The sequence below is a fragment of the Manis javanica genome, chromosome 3 (assembly GCF_040802235.1).
Source record: "Manis javanica isolate MJ-LG chromosome 3, MJ_LKY, whole genome shotgun sequence".
In the NCBI taxonomy this organism is placed as follows: Eukaryota; Metazoa; Chordata; class Mammalia; order Pholidota; family Manidae; genus Manis; species Manis javanica.
In genome coordinates, this window is record NC_133158.1 from 200,984,216 (window position 1) to 200,995,027 (window position 10,812).

The 10,812-nt window shown below is 45.0% G+C and overlaps 1 protein-coding gene across 6 annotated transcripts in view; it reads left to right on the forward strand.

The window, feature by feature from the left end:
* Positions 1-9,471, forward strand: part of ZNF827 (zinc finger protein 827) — a 162,312-nt gene extending 152,841 nt beyond the window's left edge. For 2 of the 6 annotated variants that reach the window (XM_073232605.1, XM_073232607.1), the window contains exons 12-14: positions 1,314-1,505; positions 1,869-2,046; positions 5,526-9,471. In XM_073232605.1, the coding sequence (XP_073088706.1) occupies positions 1,314-1,505; positions 1,869-2,046; positions 5,526-6,345 (1,190 nt within the window). In that variant the 3' untranslated portion in view covers positions 6,346-9,471. Of the gene's footprint in view, positions 1-1,313; positions 1,506-1,868; positions 2,060-3,701; positions 3,769-4,050; positions 4,084-5,525 lie in introns of all 6 variants that reach the window. The other 4 variants (XM_073232608.1, XM_073232609.1, XM_073232606.1 and 1 more) reach the window with 4 other exon arrangements.
* The last annotated feature ends 1,341 nt before the right edge of the window (positions 9,472-10,812 follow it).

Genomic DNA, 10,812 nt, shown 5'->3' on the forward strand with positions numbered 1-10,812 from the left:
ATCATTCTCTCCATTTTGGATTGTGTTTTCTTGTTTTGGTGTGTCTGATAATCTTTGCTTGGATGTCAGACATTGTGATTTTACCTTATTAGGTGCTGGATATTCTGTATTCCTTACATTCTTACCCTTTGCGTTAGGATGCAGTTAATTACTTAGAAACTTTAATCCTTTTAGGTATTGCTTTTATGACTTATTAGGCAAGTCTGGGCTCCATCTAGGGCTAATTATGACCCACTACTAAGAGAACTTCTTTAGTTTTGTACCCAATGCGTGGGGAATTACAAGTTTTTCTAATCTGGCCAGTGGAAACAGGCACTGCTCTCTAAGCCTTTCAGATAGCTTTTTTCCTTCCAAACTTGGATAGGTTCTTCACACACATGCTCTGTCCATACTCTGCTGAGTAATCATGGGGGACCCTCTGAAAGTTTCTGAATTCTTCCTCTGTGCTGCTCTCTGCTCTCTATTCTGTCCTGCAAAGTCTAGACACATTGATCTCAGCTCTGTCTCCTCAACCCAGCAAGTCTATCAGGCAGTTCCCCATCCCTGCATTGCAGCCTGGAAAGTAAAGTCTCTCAAGGCAGGAAGCAGGCAATCATAGGACTCATCTCTTTCCCGTCTCTCAGGGATCACCCTTCTTCATTGCCTGATGTCTAGTGTTATGAAAGCTATTATTTACTGTATTTTGTCTCTTTTTTTTTAGTTGTTTCAGTAGCAATGGCAAATCCAGTCTCTGACAGTTCATCTTGAATGGAAGCAGAGGTCTCCTGACACTAGATTTTAATGACTTATTGATTTGTTTACTCCTGGTTTTGAGGGAGTCCATTACAGTAATGAAGAGCATGGATGCTAGAGTCAGACCAACTGAAATCTCTCCTCCACCATTTCCTAGCCATGTGACCTTAGCCAAGTTAACCTAACTCTGCCTCCCTTCCTGCATCTGTAAAATGGGGGTGATGATAGCTATGCCTCATCAGATTTTTGAAAGGATAAAATGAGATAATGCATGTGAAGCATGATATCATTCATAGAACTGGGTAACATATTCAGTACATCTTAGCTATAATTATCTTTTATTTTAATTATTTTATGATCCCAATAAACACCTGTCAGATGATACCTGCTCTGGCTTCCAAGTACAAGTGCCATAACCATGGGTGACTAGGACCTGGAATCCCAGGAGGTGCACTGGGAGAACTGGAAACCTCAGCCTGTGCTCCCTGAATGATGATGTAGCCATGACACCTAACTGCCATGCCCCTAATTGCTGTTATTCTAGAGTTTTCATTTCCTAAATAACAGACTTTTTTTTTCAGGAGAAGATAGGAAGACACCCAGTGAATCAAACAGCCCCTCTTCATCCTCTCTCTCAGCTCTGAGTGATTCAGCCAATAGCAAAGATGATTCGGATAGCTCTCAGAAAAACAAGAATGCAAACAACCTACTGGTCATCTCTGTCATGCCTGGGAGCCAGCCCTCACTGAACAGTGAGGAAAAGCCAGAGAAAGGTAAGGGAGGAGGGGGCTAGCTTATTCAACCCTACCCACTCTGGGGGAATGACCCAGAATTTAGAATAAGCCCTTGAGAGGAGTGATGTTGGAAAACAGATACTAGGCCTGGGAGCAGTATAATACATACCACTTAAAAATTGCTTTCCTTTTGGCTTGATTTGCATCCAGATATGGTATGGAAGGACAGGGAATGTGACATTGATTCTGAAGCTGTATGTTTAACTCCTTCTTGCACAGAGATGCAGGGAACAGTGCCTGGAAGGATATAGCCGGTAGGGAGGGGAGAGAAGGGGGATCTCCACTCCTGCCCTCCTGCCCACCTGCCCCCCACACCCGTACACCTGCCTGCGGTCCTTTCAGGGTTCGAATGCGTTTTTTGCAACTTTGTCTGCAAGACGAAGAATATGTTTGAGCGCCATCTGCAGATCCACCTCATCACCCGGATGTTTGAGTGTGACGTGTGCCACAAGTTCATGAAGACCCCCGAACAGCTGCTGGAGCATAAGAAATGCCACACTGTCCCCACCGGTGGGCTCAAGTAAGGAAAGCAAGTACAGAACCTTTTACTGTGTTGTTATTAAACACCCTCTCCCTCTCCCTACCCCATCCCCTCCCCTGAAGGTTTTGGGGTCATAGAGAGGGGAAGCTTGGCATGGGGGCAGTTAGTCAGGAACCTCTGCTATGACTAGCTGGATATGAAGTAGGCCTGTCCCCTAAGGAGTCAGCAGATGACAGCAGGAGAATGTGTTTCACAAATATTCCAGGATCCCTGATGAGCAAGAAGAAATATTGGAGCAGCTCTGTATGCAAGGGTAGTTTCATCATATACTGGTGGAGTTTTGCTCAGACTTGATTTTACTGGACTTGGGGGTTAATGCCCCCATGTGTAAATCATACTGTCACTGCACTTCACCATCTCTGTGTTTTTAGATGATTTGTCATGTATCTTTTAAATAAGCATTACAACCATCCTGTCCACCCCACCCCCAAAAGTTGGATCCTTGCCAGTTTGAAAAGACAGGAGGCAGTGTTTTTCATGCAAAGATCATGTGCCTCATGGCTTCCTGCAAACACGCCTTATGCCTTCCCAGGAACTGGATTTGGTATCTCCCTGGTTTAGGCCTCTTGAGATCTGACATTTCCAATCACATGTTACTGACAGATCCCCAGAGACTTAGATAAGGAACATCATTATTAACCAATATTTGTAAGAATCCCTCTGGTCTCAAGAGAGACCTGCCAGTTATTATCAAACAATGTGTGTCTGGCTTGATACTAGGTGCTGAAGGGCAAATAAGAAATAAGACACAATATGATTTCCACCCTCAGGATACTTTGTCCCAGCAACTATTAGAATTTAATCTTCCCAGCAGTTCTGAAATCAGAGTCCCTGTTCATGAGGCACTCATGGTCTGGTAAAGAGAAAGCATATTGTCATTTGGTACAGAAAGTTGAACAGTTTTCAAGGCATAATTATTCATGTTAGCTGAAATGATTGCATAGTTAAAAGAATGAAAAATGACATTTTACTTAATATGAGGAAAAACAACTTGTGTTTTTAAACATCTTTGTCTTTGAAACTCACAACTTGTCAGAGAGGTGGCATGACTCTCCTGAATGGGCAAGGAATGGAGGGACCCAGAAGGACTCTGGGAGTCAAGTCCTGGCAGCAGCGCAGGGCGGGCTCCCCCAGGGTTCCTACCTGGTCAGGAGGACCCTCCTCAAAAGTCTGCCTGAACAGGGGAGCTGGGGAGTAGCACCTACCATCAAATTCCACTTTGTTTCATTCTTGGGAACACTTAGGTGGGAGGGGGAGGGGAGGCCAGGAGGGCTGGGGGTGGGGTGTTTATAATTCAAGACAGCCAGTAAATGGGGCATGCCTAGCAAGAGCTTATTTGTGAATTTGATTCAGATTTTTGCCACTGTCCCTTTCTAAATATTTGTGTACTCTTATTTAAAAAAAAAAAGCCATGTATTTCTGTGGTTGGACTAGTGTTCATTGCCTTTCCCAGTAGCCCAGTCACACCCATTGACTGTGCGGCCCCAGCCAGTTGTGGCTTTGCCAGTTAGCCTTTCCTGGGGAACCTAAGGAGTCCCAAGACCCCAACCCACTGGGGAGATGCCCCGCAAGCACCGCTGCTCCTGTCAGTACGGACACTTCCGGGGCGATGCTAACAGTCCCCTGTGTAATAGTTTATGTTCTAGGATGACGAAGTAGAAGAATACTTTGACAAAATTGATAATGCCTTCTGGCTATACAGTGAGTCTTTGTTTTGTTTTGTTTTGTTTTCCCTTTGCCATATCAGAGAATTAATTTGCCTGAGAGAATGTCTTTACGAGAAATATTGGGAGCACGACAAACCCTTAGCACTTGGCCTGAGCCGCGAAAGAAAGATTGAGCTGTGGGTCACAGAAATGTCCTTAACATGAAACAGACTGCCGATGTCTAAATTGCTTTTCTGTGATGCAACTGCTTGTACTCTATATCCTGTTCATAATGCAGATCAAATAAGATTATACTATTATTTTTCTTTTGCCGTAGCTCAGGACAGTGGTGAGTTTCAGACTCCTCTAGGTAAGGCCCAGCTTGGCGTAGGGGTTGTGTGTGCACCTGACCTGGGAATGGGCTTTATATTTCTCTTGTGTGCACTCTTCTGTGAGCTGAGGTTCAAAGGCTAACAGCGAGCTTGGCGCTGAGGAGCAGTGCACGGTGCACTTGGTTGTGTTGGGCTCTGCTGAACACCTCTCCAAACCCTCAGGGGACAATTCACTCCTGGGCCCTGCCCTACAGGGACCTAGCAAGGGCTGAGGCAGCCAGTTTTGCATTTGCATTCTTTTGGTAAAGAGAGCAAACACACTACAGCGATCCTACCAGCCACTGACTGGAGCCTGGCAGCTTCTAAGAAGCTCGGGAGAATTTGTGAACATGCCCTCACTGCTCCTCCCAGTGCCTCTGGCAGCCAGGAGGCTTGGGGTAGCATAGCTTCACTGCATAGGATGGAGAAACAGAGCCACAGAGAGGTCCAAGCTTTGTCCCAGGGCATATCCAGCTAGAGCCTGACCAGTGACGGACCTGGGACCAGACTCTGCCTAAATTACATGTAGAGACCAGTCCAGCAATGAATGTGCTGAGCACTCTACCAAGCACCGCAGAGAATGTAGAAGAAATGTAATACACAGTCCTGCCCACTGAGAATTGATGATCCAGTTGGATTATTATTATTTCCATGATGTAATAATGTATTAACAATGTCTTCAAGCTCCACACAGCAGTTGTCTCCCTCCCTCCTTATCCCTCATTCGCAGACGGCTGGTGGGTGGGCCTCCTCCTCCCCTGCCCCTGCCCTGGCCCTCATCTTCCTTCCCTGATGGAGAACCAGTGCGGTAGGAGACAGGTTTTATGAGTACAGATCTATGTACATACATACATGCTCACACACACAGAGCCACACACAGGCCTTCTCATCCTAACCACCCTTTAATAAGCACGATTCTGACCCCTACGACTTTCTGTTTGCTGGAAGTAGCTCTCCCCCTACGAGCTGTTCTTTAAAACTCTTAGCCTTTCTGCGTGTGCTTGGTGTGGTGCATGAAAAGTCGATCCTTTGTGTTGCTCCCATCTAGAGGGGAGGTCGTGAGGTTTAGACCTCTGCTATGTCTGGTCGGGAGTGGGGAGGGCTCCAAGGGGATGGGCGGGGTGGACGGAGGGGAGCGACAGCATATTCATTCCTCGCGCTTTCTCTGCTTCCCTTCCTGTGTGCTGGTGCTCACTGTTCCAGCCAGGAGACCCAGAGGAGGCTGAGCATCCTTTGTCAGAGCTCCTCCTTAGTGGGGACAGCTGTGTCAGCAGAGAGAGCCAAAGAGGGTCACCTTAACCCCTGAGAGGCAGCAGGGCTGGGCTGAGCAGGGGCAAGGCCAGGCTGTGGAGTTTGGAGGGTGGCGCAGTGAGGTGGGTAGGAGCGGGGCTGCAGCAGAACCTCTCTGGCTGAATCTCCCTTTCATTGCTTCCCCCGACAGGTGCCCATTCTGCATTTATTCCACCAACCGCCCCGCTGCCATGGAGTGCCACCTCAAGACCCACTACAAGATGGAGTATAAGTGCCGGATCTGCCAGACGGTGAAGGCCAACCAGCTAGAGCTGGAGACGCACACCCGGGAGCATCGCCTCGGCAACCACTACAAGTGTGACCAGTGCGGCTACCTGTCCAAGACGGCCAACAAGCTCATCGAGCACGTGCGCGTCCACACCGGGGAGCGGCCCTTCCACTGTGACCAGTGCAGCTACAGCTGCAAGCGCAAGGACAATCTCAACCTGCACAAGAAGCTGAAGCACGCCCCACGCCAGACCTTCAGCTGCGAAGAGTGCCTGTTCAAGACCACACACCCTTTCGTCTTCAGCCGCCACGTCAAGAAGCACCAGAGTGGGGACTGCCCGGAGGAGGACAAGAAGGGCCTGTGTCCAGCCGCCAGGGAACCAGCCGGCCCCGGGGCCCCGCTGCTTGTCATTGGGAGCTCCCGGAACCTCCTGTCTCCCCTGTCGGTCATGTCCGCCTCCCAGGCTCTGCAGACTGTGGCCCTTTCGGCTGCACATGGCAGCAGCTCAGAGCCCAACCTGGCACTCAAGGCATTGACCTTCAGCGGCTCCCCTTTGCGCTTTGACAAGTACCGGAACTCGGATTTTGCCCATCTCATTCCCTTGACAATGTTATACCCCAAGAACCACTTGGATCTCACATTCCACCCTCCCCGGCCTCAGACTGCGCCCCCCAGCGTTCCCTCACCCAAACGCTCCTTCCTCGCCTATCTTGGACTAAGAGAAAGAGCAGAGACTGTCTGAGGGCAGCCATGTTCGTACCAAAAACAAAGAGACAAGGAAACAAACCCACAAAACTTAAAACACAACCCCAGCAGGTGTATGTTGCTGCAAAACCTACCGACCCCCAGGGGTCTTGAGCCCCGTGTGCTGTATGTCTTTAGGAAGGAATAGAGAATTGGCTCTGTGTGTATACCCACTGCATTGACCTGGAAGCTGCTTTACCAATCTTCAGAGAGGTGACCTACTGCATACTTCTACCTTCAGAGGCATGCGTCCCCAGCCACCCACTCCCACTCTCAGCCCTTCTCCGGACTTTTATCTGAAAGGAATTTTGTCTTGTTAAACCCTAAAGAGAGTGTCCTTAATAGCAATCAGCACTTGTAAGCTTATATACCGGTGCATTTTGTTTTCTGTTGGGTGAATGGGGTGTGTGGGCTTTTGTGGATTCTGAAAGAGAAAGCCGTGTGTCTGTGCCATGCCATTACTATTGCACATTCTTTGTACTGGCTTCTTTAACCGCGATGAACACTCCTTCCGCTCCAGGGGCGTTCATCCACTACTGTCTCTCCTGAGCGCCTTCGTCACCTTTCCCTCTATTTTATGGCTACAGAGTGGTAGGGCCTGGTGCTTAGTCGATGAAGGAATGGTTGACATCCACAGTGCTGCTTGAGATTTCTGACAGGGCCAGAGACCTTGTCTGCAGGTCTTCTCTGGTTATGAAGATTGGAGGAATCAAGACCCATCTGGAAGAAATCTCTCGCAGCACTGCAGCCAACATCACAAAACAAGTGTGTTTTGTGTATGTGTCCACACGTATATGACGTGCCTGGTACACATACACACACACACGTGCATCATTTTAAGGGCAGATTTTACATATATATATACATATATGTATATATGACGTATTAATTCAGTGGTTACCATTTGTTTGCAGGAAAAAAAAAATTATATGAGTGAAAAATTTTATGGTTGCTCAATCCAGCCAAGGAGATTAAAAGGGGTTTGATAAATTCTGGGTATAAATGCTCAGACTAAAAAAAACAAACAGCAGATTTGCACAGTGCTTTGGTCTTGCACTAGTTTTTGTTTCTCATGTGCAAAAAAAAAAAAAGGTAAAATAAGAGGAAGAAAATGTACCTTTTATATGGAATGAGTAGACTGTATGTTTGAAAATTTTGTCACAACCTCTTTGACACATGACGACTCAACAAAAAGGTGCTGTTCAGTCCTCCCGTTCAGTTTATGCCCCTGAGAAGTTTCCATTGTGTTTGCAGATGGTCTGGCTATAGCGCTATTCTCCCCATTATAATAGCTCTGTATTCCATGTTGTTAACGCCTGGTAGATAGAACCTGCTAGGAGGCTGACTTTATGCTTATTTAAAGCTCTTATTTTGTGGTCATTAAAATGGCAACTTACGTGCAGCACTTTATTGCAGCAAGAAGCAGGTGTGGATTGGTTGTGTGGCCCTTTGCTAATCTTAAAGAGCAATGGGTGATGTAAAAAGAAGAAAAGGAAGAGAATCTTGGGCTGAATATGTTCATTGCTCATATTTTGAAGACAACAGAATTTCCAGTTATAAAACAGGCTGAAAGAGCAGGAAGAAATGTCCTTTGTGTAGTAATGGGAAGTTCGGAATACAAAAGTTTATATATTATTTATCTACTGAAGAATTGGTGTATAGGAGGAATGCTTCCTTACTGCATTGCTGTTTTCTATCACGTGTTATCCTAGAGTTGGGATTTTTTTTTTCATCTGTTTCACCAGGGAAAATAAAAGCATCCCTCATTTTCTTCCTCTAGTCAGTTTGCTTCACTGAAAGCCCCCTTGACATTGGTACAGTTCCACAGGAAGCCAGAAGACTGTACCATCTGTCCACACCATGGTCCCCCCTGCCCCGCCTCCATACCCACCCTTCTTCCCCCAGACGTAGCAAGTGTGCTACAATCCCCTTCGCCAGTCATCCAGCCCTGGCAAACCTGTTTACACTAAGGAGATGTCCCCAGGGGCAGGGAGGCCAGACCAGCCAGAGCAGGAGGCGCCCGTACCCTCTGTCACTCTCCAGCAGAGATATTTGTTCTTGGCTGTGTTTGAAATGTCGTTCAACCTCGCCATGTCAATGTCTCAGTAAAAGACACTATAGACAGTTATGGACAATACACTCCAAGAATACTGGGCTTAGGGGTGGGTTCGTTTTTTTAAAGTCATGTCTTTATCCCATATAATGGAGAATGTGCCACTTGGCTAATAATGTGCTTTCAAAATTACAAGTTTAGTCAGTGATGACAGGAAAGAGGGCCACAGTGATCCCATAGAAGCTGGCAGAAAAGAGTCACATGTAAGCACCAGCAGGTTAAAAACCTGAAAGGGTGGCCCTGACATTAGGACCACAGGTTAACAGCATGCCACTTGTGCAATATGAGGTCCTAGGCTGAAACTTTCAAGATCAAAAGGGGTGTTGGAAGAAGACGTTTACTGCTCAAATGCCATGCATTTCACTGCTTGCCACTGAACTTGTATTTGAATGACTTAGTTATGCTTAATGTAATTGGGCAACTTTTTTTAGCACTTTGGAAAGTCATCAATCTTTCTGGTAAATTATAAAAGTTTTCTGAGTGAGAAAAGGTGTGTTTGGAGTTTGTTTGACTTTTTATATTATTGTTATTGTTATTAATAAAGAAAAACCTACAGCATTTTTCAGACTCCACCAAGATAATATATACCCCTGAATTTGGTTTGCAGTTTGATACTCAGGGAAGGATGTATTCCATAAATATCCTTTCCGTGTAAAACACTAACGTCTGAGAAATTCACCTGCCAACTAACTTCAATTCTGTTTTCACTATGCATTCTTCAATGAAAGCTAGCTTATTTTTCCATGTAGTAATGCAGTTAGAGTTCTCAGCACTTTCTTTCTTCTATCCTTTTTTAACTCCTCATATTATGTTCAGATGATCATACTGTCAAGGTTTGTGTACATTACTGAAAATTTGTATTGTATAAAGCTTTTTGCATTACAAGGCTGTACAGGGTCATTTTGACAGTAACTGGTATATTCCTTTGCATCTTATGTTGCATTGCCAATTTCTAGTGTATCCAGTTTGGAAGTATAATATACTCTAATTAAAAAGAAAAGGTTGGCTATACTCTTGTTTCTTTTTCTTTCTTGGTTGCCATCCTTGACTACTTGTTAGTCTCAGGGTTGTTTTTGTTTTGCTTTGTCCTGATTTTTACTTTTCCATGCATTTTAAGTAAGTTTAGGAGACATCCATTACTAGGTATAACAATTGCAAAATGCAAGTTTTGAACAGCCATAGTAACAATGCAAACTTGTTACATAAGCTATTAATATGCCAGTAAAGTTGAGAGCACGTCCATCATTCCATATCACTGCAGGCCGGCTCCTTCCTGAAATTACTTACTGCCATCTAACTGTTCACCAGCTCTACCTTCTCCTGCTCAACACCATTTTGTTGACCCCATAGCCAAAGGTAGGGGTCAGGGGAAGCAGCTGAATAATTCCATTTATCTTAATGAAGTTTGGCAACTATGAAACTTTAATGAGGGGGAAAATGGTATGTTTTGCAAGCTAAATAATAACCGATCCAAATGCAAGTAATAGTTTTCGGTACTAAGCAAGGTACCAGAAAAAGAAATTAAATTGACGCCAGAAAAAGGGGGTGAGGGAAGATGAAAAACATACTAATCAGTTACAATCATTTTTTAGAATCCATTTTAAAGCCCTATCCATTAGGGACCTTCCCCATGAATCTGTGACAAAGTTGATAAAAAAAAAGTACAGTGCTACAAAAAAATATTTTGCCTAATTCACAACTTAAATGCTTATAAATATAATGGCCTTTGCTCATTGCAAGAAATTATGAACCACTTCACTGTAACACTTAAAAAAAGATCAAATTTACTTCTTTTAAAATGAGGTGATGTAGGAGAAGGCACTGTGAAAATGATCAGTCACTGATCAGACACTATTTTCCCCTTTTTTTCATCTAAAAGCTATTTTTTAGATTATTGGGATATATAATACCAGTTTGGGGATTTATTGACTATATTAAAATAAGTCAGACTTTCTTTGCTTTTTGCTAGCCCTAGAGGCAGGAGTGACTTTGCATTTTCTATACATATTACTTTTTCTTAGATTCACACCTAACCTCACATGTTCCGTGGTTGAGAAAAACCAGAAATATAAAGAAAATAATCATCAGCTTGGTAATCATTTCCCCTATTAATGGGCTTCCCATGACTCTGAGGAATGGCTGGGATAGATAGGAGCCCTCCGTGACAGAACAGACCACAGCCTCCTCCGTCTTGTCTTCCCTAGAGAGCGCCACATGCACACCTGGGCATCTCCAAGCCAACAGCGTGGCTGGCCCCTGTTTGAATTTAATCCAAGATCATGCATACTTTTCCTACTGTCATGTAAATAAAAATACTTTTAAGCTAAGAATCAAGGCCATGTTTTTTGTCAT